The sequence below is a fragment of the Euleptes europaea genome, chromosome 5 (assembly GCF_029931775.1).
Source record: "Euleptes europaea isolate rEulEur1 chromosome 5, rEulEur1.hap1, whole genome shotgun sequence".
Classification (NCBI taxonomy): Eukaryota; Metazoa; Chordata; class Lepidosauria; order Squamata; family Sphaerodactylidae; genus Euleptes; species Euleptes europaea.
The window spans coordinates 102,613,806-102,630,618 of record NC_079316.1 but is presented as its reverse complement, the minus strand read 5'-3'; the positions used below and the strand labels follow the sequence as shown (position 1 = coordinate 102,630,618).

Sequence of the window (16,813 nt, the reverse complement as noted above, 5' to 3'; positions counted from 1 at the left end):
GTTTATTTTATGAATGAAGCCATTCAAAACTTCAGCCTGGATGATGCATTCATATCCACTTAAGTGCCTCTTATATTTCAAGAACTATACAGAGGTCCCCAAAATACCAAGCAGATGGTTCACTGTGAGTACCATGCTACTGTTAAGCATTTCAAGTGTGTGCACGCATTTAGCAAAATCCTTGTGCATGAAAATGCAAAGCAAAAGATGACAGAGCTACAGAACAGAGTTTGCATGCGAGCCTCCTCCAGATACTTTCTAAAGAGTAATGATATTTAGATTTAATAAGAAAATTTATGTTAATTACATGCCACTTGAGCACAAAACATTCATGCATAATTGAAAGGATTGCTATAATAGCTTTTTGGGAATTTTAATTACACAAAACAAACCCTGCTGATCAATCTCAAAGGAAGGAAAATAAATAAAAGAAAGGCCAATTCCATCAGCTCCTCTGGAAGTTTGTCTACAGGACGGCATAGCATGCCTTTAGGGATCTGGGTCAAAGAATGAACAAATCTAGACGATTTGGATGACAGAGTCCAACAGGTCAGGTCTGGCACAAAGAAGCACATGGTGGCCACCGACACCACTCAAAAGGCTTTGCAAATGGCATTTATAATAGACAGATACAGCCTAACCTACCTCACAAGGTTGGTGTGAGGAACAAATACAGGAGGAGAGAACCATGGACGATGCCCTAAACTCCTGGATTAAATATGTAATAGATGGATAGTTAAACTCCTCAGGAATTCCCTTTCCAGCCTCTACCCATCTTTCACTTGTCTGTTCTGATGCTCTTCTGGCTAGCTGAAAATGTTCAGCATGCCACCATTTGAAAACAACGTTCTTCATAAGGACATAAGAAAAGCCCTGCTGGATCAGACCAAGGCCCATCAAGTCCAGCAGTCTGTTCACACAGTGGCCAACCAGGTGCCTCTACGAAGCCCACAAACAAGACGACTGCAGCAGCATCCTGCCTGTGTTCCACAGCACCTAATAGAATAGGCCTGCTCCTCTGATCCTGGAAAGAATGGGTATGCATCATGAGTAGTATCCATTTTGACTAGTAGCCATGGATAGTTCTCTCCTCCATAAACATGTCCACTCCCCTCTTAAAGCCTTCCAAGTTGGCAGCCATCACCACATCCTGGGGCAAGTTCCACCATTTAACTATGAGTTGTGTGAAGAAATACTTCATTTTATCTGTTTTGAATCTCTTACCCTCCAGCTTCAGCAGATGACTTCGCGTTCTGGTATTATGAGAGAGGGATAAAAGCTTCTCCCTGTCCACTCTCTCCATACCATGCATAATTTTATAGACCTCTATCATATCTCCTCTTAACTGCCTTCTTTCTAAGCTAAGCAGCCCTAAGTGTTTCAACCGCTCCTCATAGAGCAGTTGCTCTATCCCCCTGATCATTTTCGTTGCTCTTTTCTGCACCTTCTCACACTCTGCAATATCCTTTTTTAGGGTGTGGTCTACCAATGAAGAAAATGGAGAAATGTAACTTAGCTAACATCACAGCATATCATATAGAAACATCCATCAGCCTCCTACAGATCTGAACAGAGACCAGTCTCTGCCTTGTATGTGGGCATATTCAGCCCCTGATGTTAGGCAGCAATCCTAAGAAAATTTTCCTGGCAGTAAGTGCCCTTGAATAAAATCAGGCTTACTCAGGCCTGGAAATAGATATACCTATGAACCCAGAAACAATTTTATTAAACTGTCTACTGATCATACATAAGAAATATCTCGATATATTCCTCTACATGTTAACAATAGCAAGAGTAAATTTTGCTACATGTTGGAAAGGAAAAAATTCATCAGATTTAATTAGTTGGTTTGATAAAGTGAAGGAGACCTATGTCTTGATTAAATTGACTTATAATCAAAATGATAAAAACATAGAGGAAGTTTGGAGAATGGAATTTCCGGAATGAATATTTCCAGAATGGAAAAAATACTTAAAAGTCTAGAATCAGATGGCGTTGGTTCATAAAGCGACTGCTTGTTTGGTAATATTATATGTTTTATGTCTTTTATACTTCTATATGTTTTGTTTGATGTTTTGATTGTACTGTTCCTTTTTTAATGCTGTAATAAATTTTATTTTTTAAAAAATCAGGCTTATTTATGAAAAACCCAGATTAGGATTGCTCTCTTAACCTAAGTACTATTAAGTTACCATCACTACCAGTTTGAATACCAGAAATTTCCTACATTTTCTTGATCAATGTTTACTAGACCTTTATTATTTATTACATTTCTACCCCGCTCTCCCCAACCCTAAGATGAACAATAAACGATGACTGCCTCAGTTCACCTGAAAATGATCATTGGCAATCCTATTAACAGTGTTTGTACCAACACCTAATATCCGTGAAGGAAATTTCAGATATATAAGTTTGTATGCTAGCTGCTAATGTTATGTGCTCATACTATCTATAATGTGTGTGTGTAAAGTGCCGCCAAGTTGCAGCTGACTTATGGCGACCCCAGCAAGGGGCTTTCAAGGCAAATGAGAAGCAGAGGGGGGTTCCCATTCTCTTTCTTTTGCAGTCTTCCTCCTTGGTGGTCTCCCTTCCATGTACCGACCCTGCTTAGCTTCCGAGATCTGACATGGTTTGGCTATGCCATGCTGCCTTCCCTCCACTATCTATATCGGTACTCCTTTTCAAGTAGAAGGTGGAAAGGAAGAAATTTCTTCTGTTCAGAAAATGGAGCCTTGGCTTACCTATGAGGGTTCCTTCTTCTCTGGGAGAAGAGGACATCTTCAGCAGCAGGTTTTGTAGCTCCTATGCTCAGGGAGGCAAAATCTAAAAAATTTAACTTCAACTTCCTGTTCCCTGTGCTAGGACCGCCCTCTGACTTCCAGTTCGAAGACTTCCCAAGCATAAGACAGGAGTAACCGAAACTGTAACAGGAACCTGAAACAGAAACTCAGTTAGTAACCAAACAAGGTAGACAACACTGGGAACAGAAGGTAGGAATCTTCTGGTTCCCCTAGGTACTTGTATGTAGTCTTGATCGTCTGATTCTGCAGCAAATCTTCACCCTGGGCAGGCAAGATGTCCTCTTCTCCCAGAGAAGAAGGAACCCTCACAGGTAAGTCACGGTTCCATTCTCTCTCTGGGTTCATAGGACATCTTCAGCAGCGGGATCTTCTAAAGCTGTTCCTTCTGGGTGGGATTAATCATCCGTCGCTACGTGTTGCAGAACTCTTTTACCAAAAGCAGCGTCGGAAGAAGAGTAGGAATTTATTTTATAGTGTCTCACGAAGGTAGAGAGACTAGACCACGTCGCAGCCCTGCAGATTTCTTCGACTGAAGCCTGTTTGTCGAAGGCTGTCAAGGTAGCTGCGCTACGGACTGAATGTGCCGTGATTCCTGAGGTGAAAGGACTGCTATGCCTGTTCCTTTTGGCTGTGGGAACTGCATTGTTTGTGTGCAGGCGCTGCCGGTTAAAGAGTTCAAAGATATGCGCACGGGCTTCACTTTCAAACTGAATCATTTCAGTAATTGTAATAGTAAATTTGTAATTTACATTATACGTTGCCCGTGTGGGCTACTCTATGTCAGTAAAACAAAACATCCAATAAAATTGAGAATTGGAGAACACAGGTCCAGGGTAAGAAATAATAATATGGAAGCACCCCTCACAGCGCATTATAAACAAATGAAGCACCAGGATCACGAAATGCAGTTCTTCGTGGTATGGCGATTCTTTGGCAAACCTTATCAAACTCAGAATAGTGATCGCATTATGAGCCAGCAAGAGTCTAGATTCATTTTTCTTTTTAATACCATTTCTCCGCATGGACTTAACATTAATTTAGATTTGTCTAGTTTTTTATAGGGGAGACTTTAGCTATGAGAAGTTACGTTAGAATTCCACAATAGGTACTGTAGCTTTAAGAATGGATAGTCGCGTCACCGTGACCCACCCAGAAGCAGTATGAGTGATACTTAAAAACAGAGGTGGAGTCATGTCATGTTAGATGACTCAGCAAGCCATCCGCTGACTACAGGAGGTTACACACCTAGTTTGGGTATGTTTATTTGTTTTTGGAATTATGATTGTAGAGGAATATTTAAATGATTTATAATAGGAATGCAAGTTGAAATTGGTGGTGTTTTGGTCTGTTAAACGATATGTATGTACGTTTTTTTTCAGAACATAGGTTCTATGAAACAATTTATTCATAGGATTGCCTTTATTGAAGAAGCTGATGCGAAATGGGAAGATTTACTGGATACCCATTATATTGGCAACTATGAACTTTGTACATGATTGACAGACTGTGCATTGCAAAGATTGGACCTACTTTGGAAAACTTATCAAGTTACTTTTATGCACTGTAGCTTTTTGCACTATGTATTGTAATGCTTGTAACAACTGTTTGGTTGTAATTTTGCTATTGTATGAATTGCTCATTATATTCACTTTAGGCATAAACATATATGTGTGTGATGATTGCCAGTAGTGCCACTGTGGTTGTTTTACCTATACTTTTGGCACTCGATATTTTGTTTGGTTGTTTGTCCCTTTAGACCTGTCTGGGTAAGGCTTGTCCTGATGGCAGTTGTTAAGGTGAGTGACCTGGCAGAAAGACGGTCATGGCATGTAGGGACATATCTTCCTGCTGTTAATACCGTAACTAGACCCTCTGATATTCTGGGATTGTCAGTAAGAATTAGTTGGATGAGTTTCTGCATCCAAACCATTGTAGCCCCTGGAAAATGGATGTGGTGTCATGTATTTGTATGGCTAATGATGAAGATTCATGTGCCTTCCTGGCCAAGAACTCAGCTTATCTGACCCTGTTTGTTGCCAAATCTGTTGGATTTGTCTGCCCCCTGGTTCTGGAATTGTGAGCCCTTGTTGAACCTGGGTCCCTTCCGGGAGGATCCCCTTCAGGAGTTCCAGTTGCTTCTCCTTCCATAGAACCTGGGGTGAGCCAGGGAATGGGATCTCCGAAAGGAGGAAGAGTACGAGCCCTTTCCCTCCCTCCTATTGAATTTGGGAAACGCTTTTTTCTTGTCTTTTGTTTCAATTAAAATGTCGTCAAGTTTTGAACCAAATAGATGACCCCGTTCAAATGGGTATCCCAGGAGGATGGATTTAGAACCGAAGTCAGTGGACCATGGTCTAAGCCACAGAGCTCTCCTGGCGGCAGAGGTTGCTGCCATGGATCTGGCCGATGATGACATGGAATCCAGGGTAGCATCTGCCATAAAGTTTATGGCTTTTGAAAGCCTACCAACGCCATCCAGAACTCTTTTGTTGTCCTGTGGGACCAGGTCAATTAACTTCCTGACCCACATAATGCCGGCCCTGGCAAATAAGGCAGCCGTGGCAGAGGCTTGAATAGACATGGCTGCAGCCTCGTGTGCCTTTTTACTGGCATAGTCAGCCTTCCTGTCAAGAGGGTCCTTAATATTTCCTGCTCCATCCTCGGAGACCAGGCTGGGCGAATGTAGGTCTGCCACTGGAGCCTCCACCAATGGGGTCTGAAGCAGGTTCATGGCCCGGGGCTCTAGGAAATACAACCTCTTGATGGAAGCAGGCTGCTGTTTATTGGAGAGTGGTTTGTCCCACTCTGCCCTCAGCAGGTCATCAAAATATTCTGGGAAAGGGACAGAGCGTGATTGATTCTTCAGTCTGGCAAAGAACTCCTTGTTGCCCCTGAATTTAGTCTTGTTCTTAATTGCCTCTGTCTCTTCATCTTCGTGAAGATCCAGGGCAGCCATAACCTTTACCAGTAGGGACTGGTAGTCTTCCCCAGAGAACAGACGGGACTGCTGCTCTTGGGCCTGGGCACCCTCTGTCTCTTCCTCCTCGGTTGAGGAAAACTCGCCCTCCTCCCTCTCTTCCCTCTCTTCTTCCTTGGAAGAAGTATCAGCGTCTTTATTGGGGTTGGGGGGGGGCTTCTTTGGCTCCTTGGTAGGCCAGGCATGGCTTTGGCCTTTGTGAGATAATCTGCCCAGTGATTCAGCGCGTATGGAGCCCCTAGTGGTGGAAGGGGAGGACGCCCCTGAGCTCGTTCGCTCTCTGAGGGAAGGGTCGCCGAGTTGGGCAAATTCCTCTCTGAGGGCTTTTCTCATCCATTCAATTACATTCCTTTCTTCTGCCCTCCCCGTCGCCAGGAGCCTGTTCGTTACCACCACTTGTCCCTGTAGCGGAGCCTCCACTGGGGCCAGCAATACAGGAATTGGCGTCCTCCTCTCCCTCGTAACCCTCAAGGGCCGAACGGGGAGGCGCGGAGGCGCTCTTTTCCAGGCGCTCTTTCTTCGTGCCATTTTCCCCACTATCTGAAGGGTGCTTCTTTTTGCCTGCCACCGCTCCCGCGGTCGGCTGCTTTTGCCGGCTTTCCCCCTCGTCTTCCCCTGCGGCCGCTCCGCTCTGTCTGGGGGAGAGAAGCCCAGCCACCTGCTCCTCGTCTCCTGATAGCAGCTCTTCAGCGTGCTGTTCTTCCCCTGCCGCCCTTTCTCCCGGAGGAGGAGGGGGGACGGGAGGTTAAGGTTTGACAAGGACTCAACAGAGGGAAGCGAGAGAGAGGGAAGCTGCAGGAATTAGGTGCAGGGTCGGAGGGGATGTTAAGTTGATAGGGTAAAATAGTATGGTAGGTAAGAATAGGAAAGAAAATAAGATTTTGCTCTAGAGCTCAATCTAAACTGCTACTCCCTCTGAGGCAGGAGGAGAACTGGAAGTTAGAGGGCGGTCCTAGCACAGGGGACAGGAAGCTGAAGTTAAAAATTTTTAGATCCTGCCTCCCTGAGCATAGGAGCGACAAAACCCACTGCTGAAGATGTCCTCTGAACCCAGAGAGACAACAGAAGACACACTGAACTGGAGATAGGGAGCAATAATATTTCACTGGAAGACCTCTGATTTTTAATTCGTTTATGCACGTGAGTTTTACCTGAGGTTTGTTGATTGCTGGACCCACACTTTCCTGTTGGGAGTCTATGCACCAGCAGTCTCCAAGGTCAAATCAGGAAGTATTTGAATCCCTGCCCCTTGAAATGCTGCTTCATAACTGACTATGTGAGAGAAAGGTTCCCTCCCCCCAAACCCAACTGCCGCATAAAAAAGCTTTTTCAGAACATAAAACAAAAAATAGAGCAATCTGAAAAGAAGGGGGGAGGGAGAAATCCAAGCCTCTATTTTAAAAAGCCTTTCTTCTGCTCAGAAAGAGCTCAGAGGAAGCAGGAAACATTTGAATCCCCGCCTTGGGACATGCTGCTTTGTAACTGGCTGTGAGCAAAACTAAGCTCACATGTCCTGCACTTTGTCTTATGCATGGGGATTTCACCAGGGCTGAGCTCAGGGGAGAGGGAAGAACCAGGTTAACAGAGAAACAGAAAGGTCCAGGATTTGCGAGGGCTGGCAGCGAGGTCTTCTCTAATTGAGGGAAAACTCATGCATAACTCCAAGGAACAACCGAGACAGACGGGGTGAACGTGAGTGAAAGTACCCATGCATAAACGACCTTAGTATTTTCATGGCCTGAGCATCTTTGCATTTCCAGAAGGCAACAGAGATTAAAGTTCCAACCACAATAAGGATTAAGGATTCTTCTTACCTCCGTGTATTTTAAATCCCTCTAGTGGAACGGAGCTGGCTACATTTCCAATGTGTGTCAGCATGTCTTCAGAGATGCCAGTAGAAGGACAAGTCATACTCTTTGGTTCTCCATCCACATTGAAAAAACCTGGAAAAGGATAAAGATTGTAGGACCTAGTGTAGTGCTATATAAACAAAGCAATAATAATAACGAATACAACTGTTTAATATCTTGATACAGGTTGAGTATTCCTTATCCGGACTGCTTGGGACCAGAAGTGGTCCGTATTTCTGAACTTTCTGTATTTTGGAATATTTTGGAATTTTTGCATATACATAATAAGATATCTTGGGGACAAGACCCAAGTCTAAACAATAAATTCATTTATGTTTTATATATACTTTATACACAAAGCCTGAATGTAATTTTAAACAATATTTTAAATAATTGTGTGTACCATCAATGGCACTGCTGAGGGCCTGTGAGTAATGCCTGTATGCCAGTTCAAAAGGTCTAGTTGTCGGATCAGTCCAGATATCGGATGTCCAAACAAGGGATATTCAACCTGTACTTACAGGTTTGGTTCAGCTCCAACAGCACATCACACTTTGTCATTACATGAACAAGCCTTGAAAACATTTCAGGTATTCCTTTATCCCCCTTTTCTCCCTGCCTCTTTGAATTCCACAACATAACTACTTACTACTAGGTTTTTTTCAAACCATACTTTCTATCATGCTTAACGCAAAAAGTTAAGGGATTTTGGTTAAGAGAGCAAATAAAAAATATCATCACAGAGTGAAATTTGCAGTATCACCTCTTACCTGGCCAAGGTGAATCAAGCCAGTGCTTAATGTGCAGAATTTTATTATCTTTGGACCTAGCATAAGCTTCTTCACAGATCTTATCGTACTCTGCAATTTCCTCCTGTAGAACAGGGAGGGGGGGAAATATGAAAAATACAATAGCAGCAATGTAGGAAGTCAGTGAAGATGTAGGATCAGGGATCAAAAATTTCACCTCAGAGATCATCTTAGCACTATGAGATCTGACATTTTTATTGTACATGCTGGGTTTTTTCCTTTTATGTCTTCTTTCCACCACTCCCCATTTTCTTCTTGAAAAACAAATCCCCGCAACTAAAATACATGATGGTAATATTGTTGGTACAACCTGATTTAGATTAGGAGGTGCTTCTCCAGTTGAAGACCAGCGCATAATTTTTCAAACAATACAGATCTGAAGATTAACTCTTAGATTTCAGATGCACCAATACATGTTTTAGTGGGTCAAATGCTGTTGAACCTACTATCTATTTTAACATTCTGGTAACTAATATTAATGATTCTAGTTAGGTTGCCAACTGTGCAATCCTAAACCGAGTTACACCCTTCTAAGGCCACTGACAGATGGACTTAGAAGGGTATAGCTCCTGTCAGGACTACACTGCAAACTTCTGTTCAACTCTTTCAGCAAATGTCTATTCCCTGTCAAAGAAACAAATCTAAAATGTTAGTCGGAGAATACTTCAGCATCTTAATGCTGCCTTAAATTCTGTGACTATTATTTGCTCTATGTAAGCCTAAATTAGCAACATGGAAGATAGCAGGAACAGGAGTGACCTGAGCATCAGATATGAGCTCCATCTCAAAGTGGAACAGCACAGCAAAAACTTGCAAGCTGGGATTGTTGCTAGGTTTATCTGGCGTTACAGAAATACAGTACTAGCTAGTTTTCCACTTAGGAACAATTCTTGAAATGGATGAAGATTTGATGCTGTTTATAATAGCAAATAACTTTTAAGAGTCAATATCCTCCTACACCAGTCAGTGTTTTTTCTAAAGCTACATCACAGTAAAAAACCTCCTTTTTTTCCTTCCAGTTTTATGGTTGATAAGGGGTCTTGTGGAGTTGTTTTTGTCCATGTGAGCTACCCAAACAGCCAGATACACTCACCTATGAAGTGGGCAATCGAACATATAATCAGTAGCAACTCCTGTGATTGAAGTGGCTAAAAGAGTATTCACAGGAGGTGCTGTTTCCTGTGTCTGTAACCACTCAGCCAGCATGGTGTAGTGGTTAAGAACGGTGGTTTGGAACAGTGGACTCTGATCTGGATAACCGGGTTTGATTCCCCACTCGTCCACATGAGCGGCGGATGCTAATCTGGTGAACTGGATTTGTTTCCCCACTCCTACACACAAAGCCAGCTGGGTGACCTTGGGCAAGTTACAGCTCTGTTAGAGCTCTCTCAGCCTCACCTACCTCACAGGGTATCTGTTGTGGGGAGGGGGAGGTGATTGTAAGCCGGTTTGAGTCTCCCTTAAGTGGTAGAGAAAGTCGGCATATAAAAACCAACTCTTCTTCTTCAGTTCCATCCACCATATTTTTCCACCATACCACATACTGGTGGCAGTCTTGCAAGGCCAAAAAGTGTCAACCAAGTCCTTTTAAATCTACTTTGGTCTTGTTGTAGTTATACCATCTTTGGGTATATAGACCCAAAGATGGGATACACACATGCACACAAATATATGGAAGTATCCTAAGTGCTTTCAAAAACATGACATCGAGTCAGAGACCTTCCCATTCATCCAAGACTGAATCTTGAGTAGGGTTGCCAGGTCCCTCTTCGCCACTGGTGGGAAGTTTTTGGAGTGGAGCCTGAGTAGGGCGAGGTTTGGGGAGGGGAGGGACTTCAGTGTCCAATTGGCAAAACAGCCATTTTCTCCAGGTGAACTGATCTCTATTGGCTGCAGATTAGTGGTAATAGCAGATCTCCAGCTACTACCTGGAGGTTGGCAACCCTAATCTTGAGAAAGGAACACAGTCTTGCCTTTGACTTCACACTGTACTTTGGAGCATCTAAAACAGTGTGAAGCCAGTCATGAGGGTAGGGATAATTGCCAGAGGGAAGGAAGAGAAGGTTGCTGTAGCAGTAGCAACAAAATTTTTGGACTAATTAATTTGGTCTTCTGTCTATTTCGACTGCATACAGTTTTTATTCTCGGTTTATGTCTGAAAATCCAGGGCTAACTCAGTGAAAACCTGTTATGGATCTCCCAGAAAATAATTTATCAAAATGAGAGAAACAACATCTGACATACTTTAGTTAGGCATAAAAAGAAAAGAAAATCAAAAGAAAAAACAATACATCTAGTGAAAGAGCACTGCTCTTTCTGAAACCAGGTCTACCAATGGCCCTCTGCTCGACTGGCAGGCAGTACCTCAAACTCCTGCAGTGCCACAGTCCCATCAGCGATCAGTTTGTCAGCATACTTCTTCAGCACAGGCACCTGCTTCTGAATCTGCTTGTACATCAAAGGCTGGGTGAACATGGGCTCATCCATTTCATTGTGGCCTCGTCTCCGGTAACAAACCTACGCACCAAAAAGTCTCATCATCAGTGGACGGGAAGCTGTGCATAATTAAGCTGTTAACCTTCTTGGCTTTCTGAAGATCGAACCTCCCTAGAATTTCCTATAAAATCTGAGGTTAGCAGCAAGCGTATTTACGTTTATTTGTGTTATTTACAGTCCACCTTTCTCACTTGGACTCAAGGCGGATTACACAGAGTGGGTCAATACAATCGATGGATGGGACAATTCAGTAAAGAATGCAATAGGATTAAGGTTTAGAATCAAAAAGAAGCCTAAAATAGAACTGAAGCAAAGCATAAGTCTTAAGGTGACACATTAAATGATGTAAAATTCATAGTAGGAATCTAGTTTCGGCAAGCCAGTTAATTCTTAAAGAGATGCTTCAATGTTTGGAATCTGATTTGAAGCCCTACCATTAACCCCACATATTAGGTAAGGCTTCTGCTAAGAGAAAATTGCACTCTGCAGACGGAGGTGTTTCTCTTTATTACTGTTTCACCACCTTTCACAACTGGAAGACGGCTACGGAAACAGGCTGAAAACAGCTCATATTAAATCCTACTGCTTACCCTCAAGTTGAAATTTATCATGTTTGGTGGTTTAAAAAAAAAAGTCCAGGTAAAGTAAAATTAGGATTTATCCTTGGGCTGGTAAAGAGAATGCAGCTAAGGAGAAGCAGCAACCTATAATGAACGCCACAGTACCCGGTTCGGTTAAGTATCAGTACATTTACCATCTACTCCAGAAAGAATTCAAGGGCCAAGATCCAAAGAATGGTGTGTGCATATCAAAAGAACATAAGAAAAGCCCTGCTGCATCAGACCCAGGCCCATCAAGTCCAGCTGTCTGTTCACACAGTGGCCAACCAGGGGCCTCTAGGAAGCCCACAAACGACTGCAGCGGCATTATCCTGTGTTCCAGAGCACCTAATGTAATAGGCATGCTCCTCTGATCCTAGAGAGAATAGGTATGCATCATAACTAGTATCCATTTTGACTAGTAGCCATGGATAGCCCTCTCCTCCTCCATGAACATGTCCACTTCCCTCTTAGGTCATTTATGCATGGGTACTTGGACTCACGTTCACCCTCAGGCTGACTCAGTTGTTTCTTGGAGTTATGCATGAGTTTTCCGTTTATTAGAGATGACCTCGCGGCCAGCCCTCACAAATCCTGGGTCTTCCTGTTGCTGTTAAATCACAATTCTTCGATCTCTCCTGAGATCACTCCAGGTCAAATCGTCCTCCTCACCATGGATATTCCAAAGTGTGGGAGAGTGGAGCTGGGGGGTAATCTTTTTTACAGTAAGCACTACTTCCAATTACAAAGCAGTGTTTCAGGGGGGCGGGGACTCAAATGCTTCCTGGTTTTTCGTCTCCCAGCCGGAGTTCTTTGTCACATAAAAATGGCTTTAAAAACAACGCTTGGGTTTCCCCCCGCCCCCATTCTGTTCTTATAAAGGAGCTTTTTTTTTTTTTGAGAAATTGATTTTACCATGGCACTTGGGTTTCTGGGGGAGGATGGATGTTTTTCTCACAATAAGCACTACAGCCAATTAGAAAGCAGTGTTCTCAAGGGGTGGGGAGTCGCTTCCAGATTTGAGCTTGGTGCATAGCAATTTTTGAATTCACAAGAGAAAAGTGGGGGTCGAGTGAGAATTGAACCCCAGGCAAAACTCCCATGCATAAATAACCTTAAAGCTTTCCAAGTTGACAGCAGTCACCTCATCCTGGGGCAGGGAGTTCCACAATTTAACTATACATTGTGTGAAGAAACACCTCCTTTTGTCAGTTTTGAATCTCTCACCATCCAGCTTCAGCAGATGACCCTGTGTTCTAGTATTATGAGAGAGGGAGAAAAGCTTCTCCCTGTCCATTCTCTCTATGCCATGTATAATTTTATAGACCTCTATCATGTCTACCCTTAACCGCCTTCTTTCTAAGCTAAACAGCCCTCAATTACTTCTGGGTATGCACAGAGATGTGATGACTTGCTTTTCCCACTGCAGCTCCTTGTGTTATTAGTCCAAAGAATCTGCCAGAGAGACTTTTCAGGGGAGGGGGATAAGGAGTCACAGTGGGAAGGGTGAGCACAGTAGGTCACACCAGACCTCAGCCAGAATGAAGAGGGACGAGACCTACCAGATCAATAACGACATCTTTATTGAAAGTGTTTCTCCACTCGGCAGCGACATTGCACACATACATCACTGCTTCTGGATCATCAGAATTCACGTGGAATATAGGGGCATTGACCACCCGAGCAACATCTGTTGGATACGGAGATGAGCGGGCCATTCGGGGATCAGTCGTGAAGCCAATCTAGTTTGGCAGATAGATAAACAAACAAACTTAAAATCCAAGATACGGCCATTGCAAATTATCTGCATGCTGTAAGCGTTCCCTCTCTCTTTTAAGAGCTGGAGTTTAAGTTAATACACGCTTAATGACATGGCAGGATGATGCGCTTTTTCAGTTAGGACCAGCAAGTTTTGAATGCCGTATTTCATGGCTCCCCTCCCACTTATTTAAATAACATTTTATTGTTAATAGAAACAGTGAAGATGAAGCACTGCAGCCATTTCATGTCAATTCATATCTGATTTGGGCAAGTGTAATAAAACATCTTGCATTCTAAGAGCATAATGATCCTACAAGAACAGCGTTAAGCCAAATCAACCCTGGCGATCAATGGGGTGACAGATGTCGCAGCCAGATCACCCTCACATCCAGCGTTAAGACACTGCTTGTTTCCTTCCTGTAACTTTTTCTAGCCTTTCTGGAGATATTTCCAAATTTGTTAGACCAGGATCAGCTCAGAGTATTTTGGTGCCCCCAGCAGATTTAGGGGAATGCAAGTTGGCGAGGCAATCAGTGTAGCCTACCTGTCCCCTCCTTCTGCACTGCCACAGGAAGAGGGAAAGGTGAACATGAAGCAGCCTTATACTGAATCAGACCCTTGGTCCATCAAAGTCAGTACTGTCTACTCAGACCAGCAGTGGCTCTCCAGGGTCTCAGACAGGGGTTTTCACATCACCTACCTGCCTAGTCCCTTTAACTGGATGCTGGGAATTGAACCTGGGACCTTCTGCATGCCAAGCAGATGCTCTACCACTGAGCCACGGCCCCTTATAAGAACATAAGAAAAGCCAAGCTGGATCAGACCAAGGCCCATCAAGTCCAGCAGTCTGTTCACACAGTGGCCAACCAGGTGCCTCTAGGAAGCCCACAAGCAAGATGACTGTAGTGGCATTATCCTGCCTGTGTTCCACAGAACCTAATATAATAGGCATGCTCCTCTGATCCTGGAGATAATAGGTATGCATCATGACTAGTATCCATTTTAATTAGTAGCCATGGATACCCCTCTCCTCCATGAACATGTCCACTCCCCTCTTAAAGCCTTCCAAGTTGGCAGCCATCACCACATCCTGGGGCAGGGAGTTCCACAATTTAATTATGTGTTGTGTGAAGAAATACTGCCTTTTATCTGTTTTGAATCTCTCACCCTCCAGCTTCAGCAGTTGACCCCGCATTCTAGTATTATGGGAGAGGGAGAAAAATGTCTCTCTGTCCACTCTCTCCATCACATGCATAATTTTATAGACCTCGATCATGTCTCCCCTCAGCTGCCTTCTTTCCAAGCTAAACAGCCCTAAGCTTTTTAACTGCTCCTCATAGTGCAGTTGCTCTAGTTGCTTCTTGGACCATGGGAACTCACCTTCATCCTAAGAGGCATAGGTCAGAGAGGCAAAGGGTATAGATTACACCTGACACTTACTTCTATGCCACGGGTAGAGGAGAAGGAAGCAAGCCTCAGTGGTGCTGGTACCATCCCTGGAGCTTGCTTCCCTCCCAAACAGTGAAGGTGTCAGGAAGGGAAGAGGTGAGGCAACGCCGGCTGTCCCCTCCCATGCTGGTGGCGACCAGGACTGTGGAGAATGAGGAGGCCAGTGGGGGTGCCTATGCCACTGGAGCTCATCTAGCAGGTCTGGGTGAAAAGGAGTGCAAGCCACACCTGTTACCTCTTCCCTGCCACTACCCACTCTCCCCTCCTCAAACTGTGGCACCCCAAAGGGCTTCGTGGTGTGACAGCAGGTAGACTTCCCCTGACTATGGAAGATACACTGATTTAGCAATTTGTAATAATCTCTTTTCCTTTCTGTAAATGTATTAGGGCAGTCAGGGAATAGCTTGTTGCTGGGCAGAATATCTCTGTATGTCTGTGTGCTAAGGAAGTGGGTTAAGAGTCATGGAGAGTCAGAGTGAACTATAAACAATGATAGGAGAAACTGGATAGAACTGAACTGTACTGCGCCGCCTCTATGTCTGTAGTGCTATAAGCCTACCCTGAATGTTGATGGGTTGTCATATCTTGAATTTGGATAAATATCCCTTCCTCAGTATGATCGGGGCTCAGAGATTTCTGCCCATTAGGGCCTCTGAGTCAGCAGCTGCAAATAAACTGTTTTCTTGAAATAACGATCCCAGGTCTCTCTCTCCCCCCACGAACCCTTGTTTACCATATCAGTGGGTTACTTATGAAATGAGCTAGCCCTCTTTCAGGCTGCTTTCTCATGAGGCCTTCTTGGAGCCATGTGGCGACAGTGGTCTTTTATGCATGGCTGTTTCCCTTGTCATCACCCCCTCCAATGACTTCGGGTCTTTGTGTTGATTATGCATGCCATTTTTTCCAGAGCTCGGTTTAATGCTTTTCCATCAGCTCTGCTTAGTGGAAGATTCCAATGCTCGCCTATGGAGGCCCAGTTATGCCCCTGCAGTGCCAACACAATCAAAGTCAATTGCTCATATTTTACTGAATTGTGAATTCTATAGGGATGTCAGAAATCACCTAATCTCGTCTATGCTGTCCAGGTTCCCTTGTTATATTAGCTATTCTAGCCATGCTAGTGCCCTAATGTTGGGTTTTTTACTTGAAGAATACCACCATCTCACACACAGTGGCGAAGTTCTGTTATATTGCTGTCAGAATATGTTATTATGTTAAAAAGCTCTCTAATTGTGTACTATTGTGGTTGCTCTTTTTTTAATGCTATGCTGGTCAATGACTGTATTTAATAATAAAATAAAGTAAAAGTAAAAGTGAAAAGCAAGCCGTTTCCAACCGTCAGCAGTTGCCTTGTTCTCCCCCTGCGTTTCGCCTGCATTTTCAGAGACCTGTTTTATCTTAAATTTTAAAACGCGGACAAAAATACAGGCAGGGGGAGAGTGAGGTGACCTCTGACGGTCGGAAACGGCATGCATAATCAACACAAAGACCTGAAGTCGTTGGAGAGGAGATGGCGAGAGAAACAGACATGCATAAAAGAACAGTAACACAGGGGTTTCTCCATGGATTATTATGAAAGCAACAGACAGACACCAAGAGCTACAGTCCTACCGATACCTTTGATTAATTTTTTTACCTGATTGTTAACCACAACGTGAATGGTGCCATTGGTGGTGTATGATGGGAGATCGCTGAGATGAAAGGTTTCATAAACCACTCCTTGTCCAGCAAAGGCAGCGTCTCCATGTAAAAGTATAGACATAACCTAAGAAGTAAAAAACACTGTCCGTCTGCAAGTTTCAAATATATACAGATCCCCAGTTCTCTCCCCAACATAATGCAAATTGCAAATGGTCAGATGCTTCACTGAAATCACATTAATGAAGAAAACAGCAATCTGGGCCAAATCTAGTCCTCTGTGAGTCCCCCCGCCTGGCAATCTTCAGAGGAAAACAGGAGTGTACAGATGAGGAGGAGGAGGAAGAGAAGAGTTGGGTCTTATACCTCGCTTTTCTCTACCTTTAAAGGTAAAGGTAAAGGTCCCCTGTGCAAGCACCAGGTCATTCTTAAC

General features: G+C 43.7%; 1 protein-coding gene across 1 annotated transcript in view; it reads right to left on the bottom strand.

The window, feature by feature from the left end:
• OGDHL (oxoglutarate dehydrogenase L) overlaps positions 1-16,813 on the bottom strand; it is a 109,514-nt gene that overhangs the window by 53,397 nt on the left and 39,304 nt on the right. Inside the window, exons 9-13 of the mRNA XM_056849386.1 lie at positions 16,379-16,507; positions 13,095-13,274; positions 10,802-10,954; positions 8,399-8,501; positions 7,593-7,721 (exon numbers count right to left, since the gene is read on the bottom strand). Of these exons, the coding sequence (XP_056705364.1) occupies positions 7,593-7,721; positions 8,399-8,501; positions 10,802-10,954; positions 13,095-13,274; positions 16,379-16,507 (694 nt within the window). The remainder of the gene's footprint in view (positions 1-7,592; positions 7,722-8,398; positions 8,502-10,801; positions 10,955-13,094; positions 13,275-16,378; positions 16,508-16,813) is intronic.